Source organism: Physcomitrium patens, chromosome 22 (assembly GCF_059467195.1).
Source record: "Physcomitrium patens ecotype Gransden chromosome 22, ASM5946719v1, whole genome shotgun sequence".
NCBI lineage: Eukaryota > Viridiplantae > Streptophyta > Bryopsida > Funariales > Funariaceae > Physcomitrium > Physcomitrium patens.
The window spans coordinates 202,718-223,391 of NC_143431.1; the positions used below are offsets into that span (position 1 = coordinate 202,718).

General features: G+C 38.4%; 3 protein-coding genes across 4 annotated transcripts; 2 read left to right on the forward strand and 1 right to left on the reverse strand.

Annotated features, from left to right (window-relative positions):
* Window positions 1-1,566: 1,566 nt before the first annotated feature.
* Window positions 1,567-3,963, forward strand: LOC112274804 (phospholipase A1-Igamma3, chloroplastic). Its single transcript, XM_024504571.3, has 2 exons — window positions 1,567-2,148; window positions 2,279-3,963. The coding sequence occupies exons 1-2, from the start codon at window positions 1,799-1,801 to the stop codon at window positions 3,369-3,371; spliced, it is 1,443 nt and encodes a 480-aa protein (XP_024360339.1). The 5' UTR covers window positions 1,567-1,798; the 3' UTR covers window positions 3,372-3,963.
* Window positions 3,964-6,570: 2,607 nt separating this feature from the next.
* On the forward strand, window positions 6,571-10,123 carry LOC112275374 (uncharacterized). Its single transcript, XM_024505704.3, has 8 exons — window positions 6,571-7,540; window positions 7,723-7,824; window positions 8,232-8,313; window positions 8,517-8,536; window positions 8,760-8,811; window positions 8,941-9,074; window positions 9,207-9,284; window positions 9,539-10,123. The coding sequence occupies exons 1-8, from the start codon at window positions 6,725-6,727 to the stop codon at window positions 9,569-9,571; spliced, it is 1,317 nt and encodes a 438-aa protein (XP_024361472.1). The 5' UTR covers window positions 6,571-6,724; the 3' UTR covers window positions 9,572-10,123.
* A 6,109-nt stretch (window positions 10,124-16,232) lies between these two features.
* On the reverse strand, window positions 16,233-19,616 carry LOC112275382 (thioredoxin-like protein HCF164, chloroplastic). Of its 2 annotated transcripts, XM_073530362.2 has the most exons (6): window positions 19,374-19,538; window positions 19,108-19,150; window positions 18,440-18,690; window positions 17,918-18,139; window positions 17,126-17,229; window positions 16,233-16,637 (listed from the first exon to the last, which is right to left on the reverse strand). In XM_073530362.2, the coding sequence occupies exons 3-6, from the start codon at window positions 18,671-18,673 to the stop codon at window positions 16,349-16,351; spliced, it is 849 nt and encodes a 282-aa protein (XP_073386463.1). In that variant the 5' UTR covers window positions 18,674-18,690; window positions 19,108-19,150; window positions 19,374-19,538; the 3' UTR covers window positions 16,233-16,348. The 2 variants fall into 2 exon arrangements, with proteins under 2 accessions (XP_073386463.1, XP_024361492.1); XM_024505724.3 differs by lacking the exon at window positions 19,108-19,150 and having other exon boundaries at window positions 19,374-19,616.
* Between the last annotated feature and the right edge of the window lie 1,058 nt (window positions 19,617-20,674).

Genomic DNA, 20,674 nt, shown 5'->3' on the forward strand with positions numbered 1-20,674 from the left:
GAGGTCCTATAGGACATTACCATGTAGCTCCTAGTTAAGAGTATATATGGAGGCAAGAGTGAAGCCTTCTTCACTCTTATCAATGTCGTTCTAGTACTTAGTCTTATTTCAAGACTTTCTAGTTTTCTTGTTTTTGACATTAACCATTCTAGTTAATATTACATTACCTTTTGAGTGACTTTTTAGTTCTCTTTAGTGACACAAGAGTGTATCAAGGATTCTCTTTCTTTGAGATTCATATCTTTGACATAGTGCAGAATCTGAAGAAGCTTTTACATTAATTTGGAATCCACATAAATCAACCAAATTATAAACTTTTTTTGGCAAATTAATTCAAAAAAAATAGCCATTAAAAACTAGTGTGATGCTATAGGCTTTTTAGAGATATATAAATATTATAATTATGGTACTTGCAGAAGATTTGAATATTGTCTTAAATTATATAAGGATTCTAATTAGATTTGGAACCATTTTGGATCCACCTAAACTAACCTTGGGCAATACTTGTAGCTATCTTAGAATGAAGTTGTCATTGGCATTCTTCCAAGCTTTAAGTTGCTTCGTATTTACTCATTAACTATTCACTATTTGGGATTATCAGGTGATGTCTTCAAAACCACCATTCTTTACCAAATTTGATGTGCTAGATGCACAAAGTTCTTTGCCAATGAAGATATTGACATATTTCTTGTTATCCATTGAGCATGTTACAACACTATTTTTGCAAGTATGATTTGCTACAATTATATCATGACTTATTTAAAGACTTGTAGTTTGATTTTAAAAGCCACACTATTTCCAAAGTTTAGCAAGATTTGGTGTCACAACAAAATATTTTGCAATAGTGACTTGTTTTCTCCTAAGTAGAAACTATTACCAAGATCATCTAATCTTATAATTCTACAAGGGACCAAATCCATCTTGTAATTCTTTACCTTTAATTTAACACTATCATTTTTATATTATAATATTAAAAAAATTAAAAATTAAAGGTAATTATTCTGTGATCAAATTTAGACACCAAATATGGAAGTTTATATATTATTATCAAATCCTAATAATATGGAGTTGCATCATGTAGGCCCACAATTGTATGTTTTATTTTGGAATAAACTCATATCTATTAGAATTAAATCTGAACTTGTATCTATTGTGGATTCTTCAATATATTAACAAGAGACATCAACAACTCTTGATTTCACTCTCGAACCATTGGATGACATGGATTTCAAATGAAATTCCCCTCACCAATCGTCGACTCTGACACCTCCAATTGGTCAGGGGTAATGTGAAGGCACAGAAGTCTCGTCCACCTGTTCGTCCATCCTCAACCAAGAAATGAACATCCAGGGCTGGATCGGATGTAGGGGGGGCTACGAAGGGCCAAGCGGGGACGCGAAGGCGGGGGGGGGTGGGGGGAGCGAACCCTAGCGAGAGAGGGCGAGACTACCCACCTGCCTTGAGCCTTCGCAGCGCTCTCAGAGTTTAGGGTGACCCTAAAACAGACAATGCAGTCCAAGCATCGCGGGGGGTCCACTTCTATGCCTCCCCTTCGCCCCCTCGCTCGCTAGCCCGCCCGCCCGTGGCGAGGGCGGCTTTGGCATGCACTCTTCTGATGACAACTACCTTCCATGGTAGCTGTCGTCAGCATCTCCGTGCTCTCCGAAACTCTATCCCCATATCTTGGCTCTAGGCTGCTCCCCGACGATTCTCGCAGCTCTGGTGTGCTTTTTGCTTCTGGCCCTCTCTCCCTTTCTCTGTTTCCCTTGTGCTGAGGCCCAGAGTTGTTGGCGTGCAAATGGCACTACAACTACCGAGTGAGAACTCGAGACCCTCCTCCTCTCTCCATCCCCCGCTAACTCCGCTTGGACTTCAAGGAACACACAATCGCAGCTTTCCCCGACCAACCCTCTCTCAACTAGCTGAGACATGGCGGGAGGTGCAGGGCGCAGATGACTGGAAGGGCATGTTAGAGCCTCTCAACGACCACTTGAGGGCTGAGCTCATCAGATACGGTGAATTCGCACAAGTTTCTTACGACAGTTTCGATTACGACAAGCACTCGAAGTTTTGCGGGAGCTGCCGCTACTCCCCAGATAGTCTGTTCAAAAATGTCAATCTGCACCACACAGGCTACACCGTTACCTGGTCCGTTTTTCTTTCGCTCTCCATTTACACTTCAACTTTGGTCAGTGCTGGATTGCAGGAGATCCTGGAGAAGATGTTTTTTGGGACTCCGTAATATTCACCTCGCTGAACCGACTCTTTGCATGGTTAGGTACATCTACGCCACAACGAATGAGAGAGTTTGGAGCTTGATTAAGAGAACAGAGCGGGAGGATGCTTGGAGTAAGAGATCAAATTGGATGGGGTATGTGGCAGTTTGTACAGACGAGAAGGAGATCAAGAGACTAGGAAGACGAGATATTCTGGTTGTTTGGAGAGGCACCGTCACGGATCGGGAATGGGCCTCGAAACTCACATCCCAACTCGTTGAATGTTCCTGCGTAGATGGAAGCGATCATAGCGAGTCGACGCCTAAAGTTGAAGCCGGACTTTTAGACTTGTATACCTCTGCGGACGCTGGTTCGAAGTTCAACAAGATCAGTGCTCGAGAGTATGCGGTGAAAGAAATCGTTAGGTTGATTGAGGAATACAAAGACGACGGCCATGAGCTGAGCATTACGATTTGCGGACATAGTCTTGGTTCAGGACTGGGAATTCTTTTTGCATGCGATGTAGCAAACTCAAAACTGAACCAAATCAACCAGGAGAGAACTATTCCAATAACGGTATTTTCCTTCGGAGGTCCTCCCGTTGGTGACGGTGTGTTTAAGCGACGAGTCGAGGACCTTGGAATCAAGGTTCTTCGCGTTGTGAACAAGCGCGACGCAGTACCTAGCTTGCACACATGGCGATTTGTAGATATCCTTAACAGCGGCCACCAGCACTTGGGAGTGCAATTTGAAGTTGATGATACGAATTCGGAGCACTTGGATCAATTAAAAGCCACAACTCGACAAGAAACTCTGAGGTACGAAATTGGAGAGAAACATACCTCAGCCTTCTATAATCATCACAACCTAGAGGTGTATCTGCACTTGATCGATGGGTATGGTAGGTATGACAAGCCACCGACCCGAGACCCTGTGCTCGTCAACAAGCACTGTGGATTCCTCAAGAACAGCGAGTATGTACCCGAGTGCTGGTGGCAGCCCAAGAACAAAGGCTTGAAATATTCCAAAGATGCGAATAGGTACTTCCAACCAGAACGAGCTGTTAAAGACCACCCTGTCCCTCCCAAGCAGGAGGTGGTCGATGCATCGAAGGCTCTTTCGAAATCCCTCTCCCTTCACAACAGCAAGTCGTAGTACCTCATGTGGCAGGCACGCAGCTGTGAAGGGCGTGGGTGGTGGCGCGTTCATCAACCTACAGGAGCACAGTGGAAGCTTTGTGATGGAGGATGCCATGAGGGAAGGCATAATATGGGTGTGAGGCATGGCTGGCAGGAAAAGCTTGCTTGCTTCCTTCCTTCCGTCCTCCATGAAGCGGACGATGCAAATGTGGATATGGGTTGGCAGCGGAGGGAATTTACAGAAAGCATCGGCGAGTCGCTCCAGTATTGGATCACAAGTCGATGCTCCAGTGCCCACTCTGGAAGCGTCCCACGTCCTGGGCAAGCTGATGCTGCGTGAAGGATAAGGCTGCAGGCATTGAAGTGGAAGTGGAGTGGAGAAGAGTAGAGTGGGGTGTTGGGGTGCGGTGGGGTGGGGTGGGAAGCTTTGGCGTAGTGAGTTGAGTGAGTGAGTGAGCGAGTGCTGGAGAGAAGTATGGTATTAAGATTTTTAAAAAACACATTTCAAAGTAGTTTATGTTAAGTTCAATTAATTTATTATTATTTTATCCATGACTTAGTTCCATTGAATTAGTATGATATTAATTCAATTTAAATTTTTGCCTCAATCCTTTATCCAACATTCTTCTTTTGATACAATTAAGATATTATCAACTTAAGATGTACATATTCATGTCTATGCTCTAATTAAAATTGCAGATTTCCAGGAAAAGTTTTTAATACTATTATTTTTATTTTTTAAATATACATGATATTATTATATCTTTCTTAATTCAATTAAACCAGAACTAAGAAAAAATTTAGAATAAAATTTCATGTAAAAATATATGCAAGTTAAGACATGTGCCTATAAGGAGTGTCAACAAAGATAAATGGAAATTGTTAAAATGAATTTAAATTTGTAATTACAAATATACTTTTTATTAAATTAAACTCCATGATAACCAAATTGTATACTGTAAATTGGGTCAGCTAAAGGATTTGTACAACAATGAGAAAGTAAAAAGTCTTTGACTTTGACAATACTCTTAGATTGTGATCAATAGACCTCTTCATTCAAACAACTATTTTGGTTTTTTTTTGATAATTTGAATCTATAAATTTAAAATTTTTTAGAAATCAATTTTTAAAATGATTTAGTAGTACTAATTTTTGCAGCAATCTTATGGGTGAGCATTTAGCATTTAGAGTTTATTTAAATTACAAAGACAATAAACTCTTTTTTACTTAATTTGCTATGAAGTCTCTATTCAATATTTATACTTTCTTTATCAAAACCTAATGTCTACAAGTTTCTACTTCATTTTTCTTTTCTTTCTAATATTAAAAATATATTGATTAAGAGATGAAAAACCAAAGCCTATCTAAATCTCTTTTTAGATTTGAGGTTGGAGAGCAATCTACAACAAGATGTTGTACTATAACAAATGATCCACTTTTATAATAAAGCAAAAATATTTAAATATGCACAACATATAATAAAAAAAAAATCAAACAAGCAATAAGAAATTAATATCCTAGAGGAGAGAAAAGAGAAAGAGAGATTAAGTATGTACTAGAAAAGCCACAAAGAGTAGTAAAGACAAGTTTTGAATGGATATTGTTATAGATGGCCTAACATCCAAGACCAAGAGATAGAATAAAAATCAAGTCCATTACAAAATATGAAAATTTTTTCTTTATTTTAGATTAATGACTAAATTTATTTCTACCAACCTCATTAAATAATTAAAAAACAATTGCTATTAAGTAATATTCATTAGAATTTATTTTTTCTATTAATTCTTGTAAATTTGAATTCTCAATATTTGTGCCTTGTTCATGTTCTAAATTTTAAAAATTAGACTTAAAAAATACTTTAATTTAGAAAAAAATGGCATTACTCCCTTGTCTTTTAAAAGTCAATTACTGCATCTTGATTACAATCCATTTTTTCTCCTTATATATCATATCTTTGGTTATGTGCCAATCTTCTTGTTTCTTTGTCTTTGCTAGAAAAGAACCATATATCTAACATGAGTTTGTAAAGATTTTATTCTTATTCTTCAAATTTCAAAATGATTCTTTTATTTCATTTTTATTATCTTTTAAAATAAAAAGTTTGGTGCTAAGATAAATCAACTAATTGTAGACAAGAAATTGCTTGTAATTCTATTCTTTAACTACACACTAAACATGCACTATTCTAGTTATAAAATAAAGTCAATATTATGCAACTCAATCCTTGCATTGCAACCATTTTTCCAATTTATCAACACTTGAAAGATTCAATTATACTTTGCAAGTCTATAAAAATACATTTGTTATATGAGCAACAAGAGTACTAGCCTTTAATAGATTTTTAGCTCAACTTCAAAACAACTTTATTGCTCTCTTATTTGAGTATATTTGTTAAAATTCTAACAAAACATAAAATCTTTTATAAAAAGCAAGAACTAAGAAACATTAAAAATAACAAAACTTAGCACTTATCTCATTAAAGAACACATGGTAAAATCTATTGTGAGTGGAAATTTTACTACTAAAAATCAATTATTGAAAGATAATTTAAACCTCAACCAAAAATTTTACAAAGATTATTTTAAAAAAATCTCAATTGTTAGTACTATGCTTGTAAATTTCTAAATCAAATAAAAGCTTTTAAGTAGAAGTACTAGGCCACTAGAGCTTATGTCAAAATAAAAGACATATGTTGATACACTCAATTAACATATATAACATTAAAAAAGTAGCAGAAAACTAGAGAATCATGAGCAAAATCAATTGATATAATTATTAGTAGTGTTTATAGTAAGTGTTGTGTATAAACAAACATAAAATAATTAAATTATTTAAATCGAGTTTTCTAATAATTAAAATTAGACTTCACCAAATGAAAAATATATGTATCAAAGCTGTAATAAAAGCTAAAAGTAAATGTATCAAGAAAAATGGAATTTAGGTCTATTTAACCCAATTAGAAATAAAATTTAGAAAACTTAGATGGATGAGCAAAACTTCCATTTATCGATAACAGAAGGGCGTCGTTCGTCCACATGAAGATGAAAATCATCTTATGGGGGGGGGGGGGGGGGAGTCCGCAGCAGCCGACAGGGCGGTGGTTGAGGGCCATGGGAGGGAGGGAGAGAGAGCAACAGCCCAGGCCGAGGGGAAGAAAGTTAGGTCACCGGAGGCGATCACCCTGATCAAAGATTTCATGCAAATTTCGCCGCTGGGGTGTCACCTTTAGGTTCGAGCTTCCATTTTCTTCCTTCAGATACGCAGTTGCTTGTGACCCACTATTTATTGTCGCAATTGGAGTGCAGCTTGCCCCTCGCGAGCTTTAAACCCTAGTCCTTGCATTGGATAGCTTCAGAAGGGTTGCGCGAGATGGCGAAGAAGGAAGAGGATGAGACCCGCACTGGGAAGAAGCGCCGGGAGATGCCGGCTCAGGTTGTGGAGAGCGATGATGAGAGCGAGGAGAGTGACGATGACGTGATGGGGGATGAATTTGAGGGGCTGGCTGAAGAGTTGGACAGTGACGAGGAGGACGAGGTGGTTGGCGAGAGCGATGAGGAAGAAGACGAAGATGAAGACGAGGAGGAGATGCCTGAGGGAGTGAGGAGGTTGATGGGGCGGATCATGCAGCGCTCAAGTGGGAAGCAGTTGGCGCGGAAAGAAGCGGGGATGTGTTCGGAGGAATCGGATATGGACTCCATGGAAGGTAGCCGGAGTCGGAGTGAGGAGGATTTGCGTGATATAGGCAGTGCAAGGAGGTTGGATGATGATGACGATACAGGGGATAGCGCTTGGAAAGTGACAGAGGTCGAGGCAGAAGGGGGCGGCTCTGGAAATCCTGCGCCCAGTTCCAGCTTGGCGGCGGACTTGGTAGCTGATACGGAGAAAAGGGATGAGATTGCGACTGGGAGTGGCACCAGCAATTTTGCTCCGGCGGAGGGCTCGGATGGTAAAGAAGACGAGAGTGAAGGAGAGGATGTGATGGAGACCGATGATGAGGGTGAGGGTGAGGACAATGACGAAGGTGAAGTGGGGAGTCAGAGTGAGGAAGAGGCTTCAGTATCGCTAGATGGCGGGTCTGACAGCGAGGCGGGTAGTGATGGTAAAGATGACGCTACAAAATCTTCTGCTTATAGTCGCGCCTTCAGTAAAATTCTGCAAAGCAAAGCAGCCAAGGAGTCCGATACTGTGAGTGAAATGTCATAACGCAGCTTCCTAGCTTCCGGTTTTTGTCTCTGCTGAATACTGTCTGCATTTTTGGGATTAGTCTTGCTTGACCTACATTTGTTGTGCAGCATTGCACTGGTGCTTCCTTCTTTCAACACAAGTTATATTGTCGCCTTTGCTGAGTATTTTGTTTTTTGTCGCAGGGACCCGTATTGGCAGCAAGGCAGACACTTGTTGCCAGGAAACTTAATGAGGAAGCGGAGGATACTAAGGAGAAGAAAGAAAGTAAAAAGGAAAAAAGAGAGGTACTTCTTTGGTGATTTCACTCATCTTTGTACGCATTGCTTGAATTCCATGTTGGAATCAATTCTGTTTGAGAACATTTTTCTCCACCTGAAGGTCAAGGTTAATTGTCAGCTATAACATCTTCCCAGCCAGAGTTGAGAAGTTTGGAGTTGCTTGCAATTGTTGATATCCGATTGTGTGCTCTCAGATTTTGCTCCTCTATCATGTCAATGAATCATAGCTGCTTGGTAGCTTTCTATCAAATCAGAGAACTGTATACCTTAGATAAAATAACTAGCTGCACAGAATCTTTTTCACTGCATTTTTGTTGGTAGTGGTATCTGGGACATTACTATAATTCGGTCCATATTATTTTGTCTGACCACAAGTCTTACATGATTAACGTGGTTATGTCACGCGCTTACAGCTTCGAGAGAAGGCACACCTGATTCCCCAGACATATGCGAATACTAAAGAAAAAGAACTCGTAAAGTTGGCGACAAGAGGAGGTGTTTATCTTACAGTATTTTCATTGATGGCTCATCAATTTTAAGTATAGTTAAATTGTTTATTAGGAGTGCACAATAAAACCATTTGTCTGTTGCTTTATGTTAATTATTTATTAGTTTTTATGAATGTCATTTTGGTTGGTCATTTACTCAACTACACTCTGTTTACATGTTCTGGCGTGGGTGTTTTTCTTGGAGAACAGTGGTGAAGCTTTTCAACGCGGTAATTACCTATATCATTTTCCCGATATGCAGTTAGTATATTGTATTGTTCGATAGTTTTTAGTGCATGCAATTCTTCTTTGGAGGTTTCCTTGTATCGAGCTTAGGATTCTGTCGGACATTATTAGAACTCCTAATATAGACGCTTCTGATGTTGTTGAGGGTGTTTTCTAATAAATATCTAAGTAGGTGTGATATCGGTTATTGTACTTTATTTTGTGCAGGTAAGTAAAGCCCAGAAGGTGCAAGCCAGTGGAGACGGTCGGGACGCTAAAGGTAGATTGAGTAGGTCGAACAGTTTTTTGTGTGGAATTCTTTAACATACAGAAGCACGATTCTATTTCAACTCCATCATCGGTTAGTATCTTGCAAGAAAAAGCTTAATTTTGACTGTCCGGATTGCAGTGGTTGCCAAGCAGAGCAAGTCGGTCTTTTTAGCTGAAGTTAGAGGCAACTCCAGTTCTGCCGGTGTCGGTAGTAAACGGGGTTTGCTCTCATCCTCAACACAGCCTTTCAAGTTTGGAGCAGTTGAAGCGCAGGTGTGTTCCGGATGTACAATCCTCTGTTGGAAGTTTTTCTTGAAAGTCTACTTTTGTAGTAAAGGAATTTTGGTTTTCCCGGTTTAAATTGTAACACCTAATCAGAGATTTTGGAATTTGGGGATTTCGCAGAATCAGCCAACATCTCGGTGGTCTGTTGTTAAAGATGATTTTATGCTTGGTAAACAGAAGCTGAAAGATTGGGACAAGGTGAGTCACTGCCATATGAGGTCTTTGGCGCAAATCCTATAGTGTAGTTTTGTGGTTTGAGGAAATGTTTACTACGAATATTAGGCCAGGCTGTTTAGCGGCAACTACAAGGTGCTTGGTAGTTCACAAACAATTCTCTGGTTTGATTGTGACGTTGGTTGTTCTTGACTTCAATGTAAGCATTTAACTGAGTTAGTGTACGCAGATTCATACCCACTTATTGCGTGAGTTTATTGTGCCAATTGTATTGTCAGGATGAGGAGATGGGCGATGCAACAGAAGTTTAACTAGTGAACAACCGAATCGCTGGAGGCCGGAGATTGGACGTTGATGATAATGATTGATCCGAATCAGAGGCTCCTATTTTGTCGAGAGCACCACATTACTCGAGTGTTGCTAGTTTTGATGATCAATGTATTTGTTCCAGCTAATGTTCATCGACTAGTCATTCTAGCTGCTGTTCTTTTGATGAGGAATCACTTCAAATGGCATTTGGCAGTGGCTGTGCAGATTCATAGCAACTCCAGATATGGTCAGTTTCCATCTACTGGACTTTTTGAGAGACATTCGTATTATCTATTTTCATAGATTACATCTGCTGCTTGGTAGAGTAGATTTTTGCTCCATATAAGATTCCAGCCAAAAAATTAGTATCTTCATTTAACTGAGTCAATCGGGGATTATGTAAATGCTGATATGGCACCCCTTCCTGGGTTAATTCAGAAGATACCACCAATCAACTTCTTGAATCCTGGACCTAGCAAAAAGTATGTTCTAAAGGTGTTTACGGGAGTCACGTGTTATTGAATCAGAAGTTATGGATTTTATATTTCAGATCACATTTGATGGCCAGTTAAACTGGTTGTGTGGTAAAGCTGCAGAAGTATGTTGTAAAGGTACCTTAACTTCCAAATGCCAATTACAGCTGTTCCTCCAAAGCTTGACAATGCGTTGAAGTAAGATTGGCTCGCAGTCGTAACACCTGATAAATTCAAATTGCCTCCGCAGATTCTTGGGTGTGAATGCAATCCATCTCTGGTACTGTGATTCTGTATTACAGGTAGACTTTGAAAGCTTCCGATTGGTAAGGTTAAACCGAATAGGAAGGTTGAAAACGTCTAGTGTGAATCAAATTGTGTAGATACATCGAAGATATTCACCCAAAATTGAGATTAAACCTTTGAAGTTCAAAAAGTTTCCTATTTCCTTGTTGCCATGTACTGAAGATTGTTAATGACCATGTGTACTTAAAGGAGCTTACCAATCAAAGTCTTTTGAGATATAGCCTTGTGAATGGGTAAACCAAGTTATTTTTTAATAAAAGATTACTTTCCAACAAATTTATTTGAATATGGTTGATGGAACTTTATATTTATAAATTACAAGTTTAAAGAATATGCAAGTTAAAGATAACATTGTTAGATAATATTTTTATCATCAGAGGAAATTCTTTGTAAAGATAATATCTTCTATTTATGCATAATGCTTGTACAACAAATCTTGTTGTAGAATGTATTATTTAACTATTTATCAAATTTGGTAAGTTACTTGGACTTAATAAAATTTTAACCAAAAAACCAAAATGTCTATGGTCTGAACATATTGCTAATTACACATTAATGTTCCTATATATATATATATATATATATATATATAATATTTTTGAATTGAATTGTTCTATTAAAAATAATTGGTTCTTCTATACTTTTATTAAAGATATTAAATATACATTTCCACATGACCTTTAGTTTCTTAAAATGTCACTTTGGGGTAATTTAATGTATACAATTTAGTTTATTATTATTATTATTATTATTATTATTATTTTGAAACTTCTATAATTCCATTATAAAGCCTTGATTCTCATAATTCATCAACAATCATTGAAAATTTTATTTTATCACTGAAAAAAGTTGTATAGCACTTTTCAATACATTTAATACAACCTCCTATAATGATGTTAATACTTTGTTGTATATTGTTTTAAAATTAACTTCTAAATTATTTCAACTATTAAAAGAATATATGAATTGTTGATGTTGTATTTAAAATAATATTGTGAACAATATTGTACGTCAAATCATATTAAGGTTTAGGATTTATTGAAATGTTCTAAAGCGAGGAGCCACTTGAATTTTATGTTCGTCTAACACCAGATACCAGTTAGGTGTCTATTCCGCGACGACCATGCTATCACTAAACATCCATATTTTCATTCATTCTCAATTATCCCATTCATCCATCCATACTAAATATTGAGCCATGTCGTGGGCTACAGAACGCGAGCGGCAGCGACAGCGGCACCAGTCATGCAAGACCCAACAATGATAGACAAATAAGATCAAAGTGTATTGAAACACTATAGATTCGCATTCTTCAACGAGACTTACACCTTTTGTAATCCATGGAAAAAACTTCATCTTCTCAAGTCTCTCCCCCCTCACTGCACTTTGTATTTAGCACCACCGAGGCAGCCATTGCGCTAGCGCAAGCGCAGGCCAAGGAGCTTGGTGGTGCAGGAGTAGGCTGAATCTCGAGGATTCTTTTATGCTTGCAGTAATGAAGAACGGGCCGGTGGGTGCATCATCGGAGTCACGATACATGGCAATGTCCATCAAGGTGACGCTAGGATGCAATTCTCTGCACCTTGAGCTGCACACTGAGCTGTCGGCTTTGATGATGGTCTCATTGTTCCCAGTGCTCATGATGGTTCCTGATGTGGACTTTTTGACGTTGAGGTTGCGGTTAGTTCCATGAAGGGCGGGCAGAGTCTGTCCGGTCGTGAGCTTTGCCGCTCTAGGAGGATTCATGATGATGTAGCATAGATTTACCCTTATTTTGTTTTCTGCCATAGGGACATAATGTGTTCATCCTATTTATAATTCAATTTCACGAGAAACAGCAACGTCCAATTTCAAGAATTCATCTAGTACATTAACAAAAAGCTCTGATTCGGAATACTGCGGCCGGACTGAGTACTAGTCGGTAAGGTTCTCCAAGGTGAGGTTGATGGCAGCAAGAAGGAGAAATAGGGCACTGATGCCATTGACTGTATCGTTGTCTAGAGCGAAGACATGATTGGACATCACACAAACATCACCATCTGAGCGTTGGTATTTGCTGGATGCGCGTATTTTAGCTTTTCAAGGAGCAGCCCTAGCACATTCCAGAATCAACCAGTTGAACCCAAAGTGTCTTGAAACACGCTTGAATATCACCGTATCACTGTCACCAAAGGTAAACTTGTGCCGATGGGCTTGTGGACAGGCGAAACCGGCAGCTAGTTATGAATCAGGCTGATTTGCCTCTAAGGAATCAGCTTCTAAGTATTCTTTTGGGGTTCATCCTCGTGTGCTGCTGTCAATACTATAAACGTCGATTTTGTTGTCTTGTGATACACAATCAACTTCTCCAGGTTGTTAATTCAAGAGAACTAAAGCAGAGCTGGTGACAATTTCTCTCTACAACAAATGGTGGCCTATAGCATGTAAGATGCTAGATTCATATTGGACTGAGGGAACGAGGCCGTGGATAGGGCCGTAAACTGATTCAAAAAGTAGTACAATAAGCAAGGATTAAATACTGCCTGGTAGAAGGTTCCGCCCCCATGAATGAGAACGAGATGATCGATTTAGTTGGATGTAACCCCAAGAGGAGGAGGGCATGGTTGTTAACACCCCCTCTTGTACTCATCATTGATGTTGTGAGAGAGAACTATAGACATGGACGAGCTTTGGCAAGTGCGTGTGAGTAATTTTCATTTTAATTTTTGTTTGGAAGTAAGAGATGCTATAGGGTTGAATGGCCTGTGAATTGGATGCTGTGACTTTTGTTGATGATGGTAGTTGAGTGCCAATGATGACGACGAGTTGGATGCTGAAGCCAAGGGAATAACAGGTATGTTTGTGCTCTCTAGTGCGTTATTTGGGGTTACCGCCGCTGAGTCTGTGGCCGGCATTGGGTTAGGTTGTAGTGAGCTTTTGTTGCTTGGGCCTAATTTGAAATTAGTTAGTATCATGTTTTCCACAATTTGTAGGTGAGGTGGTAAAGATTTGTGTGTCGCAATAGAGTGGAATTCTGCTAGAGGTGCAAAATGTACATCTTTAGAAATGATGACGCCCTTGGTTTCCGGATTGTAGCAACGAAAGGCCTTCGTTTATCATCTGTACTCAGGTAAAAACACTAGTGTAAACGACTATCTAACTTGCCTTTTCCTGGTTTAGTGTCAACTACATAAATCGAGGATTTAAAAATATATAATTGAGATACATTAGGTTTGATGCCTAAGAATAGTTTGTCAATTTTTTGGTACATTAGGTTTGATGCTTAAGAATAGTTTGTCAATTTTTTGGTACATTAGGTTTGATGCCTAAGAATAGTTTGCCACAAAACAAGTTGATTATAATAGTGGCTGTGCAGATAGCTTCTACCCATATAATTTCAAGTAGTTCTCTGTCCAATAGAAGACATCGAGTGATATCTATATGAAAACAATTTCTTTCTTTCTTTTTTATCTTTTATTTATTTATTTATTTTTATATTGAAGTGTATATGGTTGAGAAAAGCGACGGTTAATGTCGTGATTTGCACATTAATTGTCTATTTTTTTTGAAGTGTGTTCTCCATCTTAGGATGCGTGTATATATATATATATATATATATATATATTTGGTTTCCTACTTCTTTTTAGAATATCTTGAATTTATTGATAGCTTCATTTTTCTCAATATAAAGTAAACAAAGATTTTTTGGAAAAGTCTTTTGACTATGCCAAACTCTATCATTTTTCTTAATTCTTCATAATAAAAGTGCCCTAATTGTTTATGTAAAAACATTGTTTTTGACATATGGAATTTTGTATAGGTTAACACCTCATTGGAATTGATCATGGTGTCTCTCTTGAGTTGGTAAAAGCCATTCACATAATCTCTTTCAGCTATGGCTATTAGCCAACAAAAAAACAAGTTCTTTTTGAATACTTGACAAGTAAATAATATTATTCATTTTTTATATTTTACTTGTCAAGAAAATTGCAACATTGCCTACACTTATAATGTTGTGATCATATTTTCTAATAGACGTGCTTTTTGTTTTGCTGCTATATTTTATGGAAGAAAAGACATTAGAACTACCCGAGATATGATGACATGCTTCCAAATCTAGGTACCAAGAGATAAGAGAGCAAATATTGTGAGGTTTATTTTAGCATATTAGACTTCAATGACATGCAATGCTAAGTGGTCTTCTTTAGTTGAGTATTCTTTTAATTGTCATCTAAAGTTATATTGTTCATTGAAATAATATTCTTCAATGTTGTTGATTTGAATATTGTGGTTTTTGCCCTTATTGTCATGAAATTTCAACTCTAGTTTCTTCAATTTTTTAATGAGGGTTTTGATGTCTCTTTCAATGTTGGCTTAATTTGACTGATTTGATCCTTTGTGCATAGGTCTTTATTGATTATAATCACTTCTAAATCCTCCATTAGGTCCTAGATATCTTTTGTTGTGATTCTTGAAATTCTTTTGATATGAGCTTCTATTAGAGTAGTTGTTCTCATATCCACATCCTCCAAAGTGAGAAGTTTTGTGATTGGATACTCTCAAGTGATGATTGCCTAGGTATTTGCTAGATCCTTGTGAGTTTTAGTATATTGGACATCCTCATTGATTCATCATACAACCACAATTATATGGTTAGTGCGTATGTTTGCAGGTCAAAAGTACATTTTCTTATTTATCATCTCCTTTTTATATTTTTCTTATTAATTCCACAATCATGGTGTATAGCTTAAACTCCTTGTATTTTGATAATTTTTCATCTAGATTCATTTACTTTAAGATATCATATTCTTTTAGTAAATTATTTAAGATGTACTAGAGCATGATTGCTTTAGATAAAAGAACATTCACTTCATGCAAACAATTTGATGTTCCTATTATTTCCATAAGATATTCATTTATACTCATTGAACTAGTATTTTTAGTTTTAAAAAACTTTTCCATGAGATGTACTTTGAAGAAGTTATTATTAACTTCATACATTGATTTAAAGTATTGCCAACACTTACAAGGTTGTCTCTCTTGTTTTGTCTTGCTATTGCCTTTAGAATCAATCTCACCAATCTTTTCACTTTCTTGTTTTGTTTTTCTATTGTCTTTAAAGTTAGACTCAACCATCCTTTCTCTCTCTTGTTTTGTCTTGCTATTGCCTTTGAAATGAGACTCAACCAACCTTTCTTTCTCTTGTTTTGTTTTGCTATTGCCTTTGAAATCAGACTTAGCCATGATGCATCTAGAAACTTATGTTTCTCATAATCTAATTGATGAAACTATTTGTCCAAGGGGACCTGCTTTGATACCATGTAGGGCACTACAGACATATTGGACTAAGGGAACAAGGCCGTGAACAGGATCTTAAACTGATTCAAAAAGTAATACAACAAGGAGGGGTTTAAATACTTTCTGGTAGAAGGTTACGCCTCCACGGATGAGAACAGGACGAATGATTTAGATGGATGTAGCCCTAAGAGGAGGAAGGCACAGTTGCTAACACAACATGATAGAAATTGAAACAGCACTGGTCACGCCTTTCAAGCTTCCGTTTGCAGCACAAATGTTCTCCATCGATTGTAAACTAGTTGGCATAGAAATTTGAATGCAAGGGTGCAATTTCCGAGTGTGCAGTCAACCGCATCCAACATGACTCAGTCTGTTTGGATGAAAATAAAAAAACACATGCTTCAAATATGTTCCATTCTCCTATTACCCGACAATCAGCAATAAGCAAAAGATTGCTGCATGGATTCTGCCACTCTGATTGTGAAGTCTAACAAAGATCCAGAGTAGGCGAGGCACTGCGGAAGCAGCAAAGTACCCGATATTAGCAGAATGAGCATCCGAAAGGGTGAACTCTTCCAAATTATCGTTGTTGACTGGAGGCAAGGAGTTGGAGAAAATAAATTGAATATTGAATATTGCTACCCAAAACAGCTGTACCACGCAATGCAGCACGATTTCGGCGTTTGATGGTGGGATGAAGTCAAGGACTCATCAAATGCACACTCAGTTTTCACTATGACTTCTGGGTCCAACAAGTTGGGGAGCCTGCCTACTGTCAGCTGATGAAAAGCTACCGACAACACTAGAATGAGGAACAGCTGTCTCGCCCTTCGCCAAAGCCATGACATTTTCACGAAGAAATTTTGGTGGCAGACGGCCAACAATATTTCCTTCCTCGTTTCCTTTCGCATCAAGAAAAGCAAAGTGAGGGATTCCCTCCACTCCAAATTCATCCAACTCTGGTTCCCATTTGGGGTTATCCACGTTCAGCATCACAAAGTTAATCCGGTCTCTGCAAGAAAGGTCCGGCTTTTCGTTCAGACCAGAGGAAAAACTTGCCAGAGCAAATGTCAATGTTCACAGAAGATGTAACCACAATCGAAGCCAGAATCATATGCAGTGAGGTAGGCTGCGCGTGAATTTGATATGGTTAGCCTAATTCTATCAACTGACGCAGAACTTGAGGTTAATGTGAAAGTAGCACCCAACTGACCACGGTAACGTATCTAAAGCATCGACATGATCTAGGCATTAGTCAGGCGGCCAATATTTGTTATGCCAGTTGCTGCAGTTCTGGAATAAATAAATGCAGTCACTCAGTCACTCATGAGTACCAGAATTTGAGTAGCTTAGGGATTCGATTAATCACCCCAACACGAAGAGCTGAAGTGTGCATGTGTGTGAGTTTTTGTCTGAAATTTGAGTTGGAACTGGCTAGATACTGTAAGATTAGACGAGGAACTGTGAAGGATTCAAAAAATGGAAGTAAGATTGCCATACCTGTACTCCTCCTCTACTTGATAGACATCCTTGGCCATTTCGCGGCATACTTCACACCAATCAGCGTAAAATTCAACTACTGTCGGTCGACCATTTGCCAGCGCCTGTCCAAAACCAAAACATCCGGGCATGAGATAGCAGATCAATCTCCAGAGACGTAGACATTTTAAAAAATTGATTAATCGAATCAATCGCCCAATGTCAGAACCGTGTTCAGAATATACGCCGTAATAAAATACTTAGGTTATCAACTGACGCTATGCTATACAGCAAGTCTGGGGCATGCCATTTGACATCTTCATTTTCCACAATGTAACGAAGACTATATTCCCGTAACTTCTTTAGGAAAGGCACTTGCACCTAAATTTATGATATTAGAGATAACATCGTCATACCCACTGACATGATTTTCAGTAAAAAAGACATGACCGCTTCCTAGAATGCTGGAGGATAAGTCTGTTTCTATCTATTTTTCAAAGTCACAATCCACGATAGATATGACCAAGATTGTGTGATGTTAGTACCGATGGGCACATTAGGTCACTCGCTGTAAGGTGCGTAGTGAATTTCCCACAACTTCTGAGTATTCACAACAAAGCCCAGTTTGAAGTACAGAAACATTATGGACTTTCCACTTGCTACTCCTACTAACTAGCAGCCCTTAGAAGGTACACAAAGATGGCCCCGCGCATTGGCAAGGAAAGAAGGTAAAACGATTGAAGCTAGCATACTCTTTGTATGGCATTCTGCTCGGCCAGATTCAACCACGAGAAACCATGACGAGTGAAGTACCTCTTCATAAGGAACAGCATTAGCGGAAAGCTGGCTTAAACCAGGTCGAGCGACTCCTTCTAGTCTCCCAGAAACGAAGAGGCCAACTGCAAAAACTACTGATCCTAGAGCAATTAGACGATTCATTTGCTTTGACGGTCCGATTTGTTGAAAAACTTCTACTGGAGTTGCATTCTCCTTTGCGGTTTCCGAAGCAACTTGCGTCACTTCTTCTGTTTCTTTCTGGCACCAAAGGAAAGGCCAGCAGAATCAGCATATTTCACGTGCACATCACAGACATGATCAAAGAGCTACGGCATGGATTTCTAGCACGAAAACCCATAACAGTCATACAAAGCAGTAAATATCTAACAAAAACAACAAAGCTCCAAAAAAAAAAAAAAAAAAAAAAAAAAAAAAAAAAAAAAAAGAAAGAAAGAAAGAAAAAAAGAAAAAAAAATCGTGGGTCTTAATGCAGCCCACAAAAATAAAAGATAATTAATCAAGGCTGATCAATAAAACATGAAGAGAATTGTATTCAACCTGATTACAGCAATCTGGAGGCGGAACTGGCGGCACAATTTCTTGATCCTCCGGCTTAGACATGCAAACCCAAGTTGACGCTGGAGATTTCTTAAGTTCGAGGTTTGTCCAATGTTTTTCTGAGTCTATTGACACTAAAGACCTAGAAGTAGTTTTTGACCGGGTTCTCTGAAGTCCAATTGTCGGCATAAACCGAAGAGTTTGTGTAGAACATACTGTGGCCACCGCGGCCATGGCTGAATGCGGTAACCCTGAATCAAATCCACAGGTAGGCATATAACCCCGTGAGATGGAAATGCAGAATCACATCAGAAGCGTACTTTCCAGCAACTTGGGATGGATTGGGTGCAACCTAAAACCACTAATCCAGCAAACAAAAAACAATTGAAAGCTCTGAAAACTTTCTTCGGTTGGGAACATTAGATATGAAAGTGGATCAAATTGATCACCAAATGCGACCGTCTCCAAAATCCTTCCAGATTTAGAACCCTGGTGGCTCTCATTCAAGTAACGCACTTCAATTTGCAAAGCCAATTAAAATTAGTGACGCATATCCCCCCAAATCATACCCATAAACATTATTCCGCAATGGACATTCCGGGTTCAATGACACGGCACTTCAAAGCGGCGAATGAACAAAGATTCCTTGCACCAAAAACTAAACTCACCTTACACATCGCACAACAGAAACAGAAACAACGCTGCTCCAATCTGACAGATGGACATCGAAAATTCAAAGTCGCAGGGAGGCTCGAATCTAGCTATAAATGAAAATTGAAGGACATGACATCTGGGGCACCGCAGCACAACCGGAGTAGTAATCAACGTCAGCATCACGAATCATACATCAAAGACAAACCCGCATGCCCAATTAGCCGTCGAATTGGGCGTAGGTAGGGTGACGAAACAGGGAAGGGAGAAATCGAGGTGGTACCTGGTGAGTGCAGCGAGAGTGAGCACCTCCGAGGCTGAAGCGAGTGCTCAAGGTGGGGGCGAGGGGAGGAGAGGAGAGGCCTGGTGGTGGTGCCGCTGCGAGTGAGTGAGTGAGTGAGGGAGAGAGTACTGGAGACGGCGATGGCGATGGCGAGGGCGTCGTCGAATGTGGGAGGGGGAGCTGCTGCGTGGTGCGCCACACGCAAACAAACGTCCATGGGCGCCATTGGATCCTCAACTCCCTCCCTCGTTCACTCTTTCCTTCCTTGCTTGCTTCACTTCCTTTTCCTTTTCTCGTCCCATACTTTTTAACGTTTCTCGTCTCTCGTCTCCTCCTTTTTTTCCTTTCCTCGTCTTTTGCTTTTCATTTTCTGCTCCTGTTTCGCTTTCAGGTTTAGCGATTTTTATTTATTTATTTATTTATTACTGATTTTTGTTATTATTCTTAATTTTTCACTCATAGCAGCTAATTCTATGAGGTGTTATTTTATTTTATTTTATTTTTTGAATTTATTATAAGTATTCAAATTGATGTTCTATAAATTGCATGTTACAAATGGAAATATAGCATAGTTGGCATGATGAGTCGAGTGTTACTGCTTATTCAGCAAGAAAAAGCAATGCCTAAACATCAATTGATGCAAACTCTATATATAATGGGAAAATGAAAATATGTATATAATAGAATAAAATAGAATAGAATATTAATCAGATATATTCTATTTAGTGAAAATTATCTATGGATCAACACAACATGTATCATGCATCTCCTTTAGTTTCAATTAAAAATCAGCAATATATCTACAACTTAAAAATAAATTTTGGAACTCTACTATCTATCAATTATTTAATTAACTGATATAATCTAGTAATTAATTAATATAATAACTATATATGTTTTAATTATAAAAAATCATAAAATAGTAACATCTTTGTAATTTTCATCATAGCTTTTGAATATAGTCTATCACATGATGTTGCATTGGGCACCAAATCACATCCAATGGATGTAGTCTACTTTAGTGTAGTGGATTTTTATCCATTTAGTGTTTTGTACTAGTCGACCTTGTTAATATCAACTAAGGCTTGAGGATTTAGGTGGAAATGCCACTTGACTTAACAAAAATGTCAAGTCAACTCGTGTAAGTGTTTTTGAAATGAAAAAGCTCATAGTTGTAAGATTTTGCTTGGCTATGGTGATTTAGCCATTGAGTAAAGTTTATGGTTTTTTCACACTTGCACTTTTAGATTCTCTCTTTGTGGCATGACAAACAACTTGACTAAATTGTGTTTAGATACTTC

Coding starts and splice junctions, on each gene's coding strand:
- LOC112274804 (XM_024504571.3), top strand. CDS start 1,799: ATGGCACTACAACTACCGAGTGAGAACTCGAGACCCTCCTCCTCTCTC. Junction 2,149..2,278: donor ACAGGCTACACCGTTACCTG/GTCCGTTTTTCT, acceptor TTGCATGGTTAG/GTACATCTACGCCACAACGA.
- LOC112275374 (XM_024505704.3), top strand. CDS start 6,725: ATGGCGAAGAAGGAAGAGGATGAGACCCGCACTGGGAAGAAGCGCCGG. Junction 8,812..8,940: donor AGACGGTCGGGACGCTAAAG/GTAGATTGAGTA, acceptor TCCGGATTGCAG/TGGTTGCCAAGCAGAGCAAG. Junction 9,285..9,538: donor AGCTGAAAGATTGGGACAAG/GTGAGTCACTGC, acceptor TTGTATTGTCAG/GATGAGGAGATGGGCGATGC.
- LOC112275382 (XM_024505724.3), bottom strand. CDS start 19,599: ATGGCGCCCATGGACGTTTGTTTGCGTGTGGCGCACCACGCAGCAGCT. Junction 18,140..18,439: donor CTCCAGATTGCTGTAATCAG/GTTGAATACAAT, acceptor CTTTGGTGCCAG/AAAGAAACAGAAGAAGTGAC. Junction 16,638..17,125: donor CAAGTAGAGGAGGAGTACAG/GTATGGCAATCT, acceptor CCTTTCTTGCAG/AGACCGGATTAACTTTGTGA.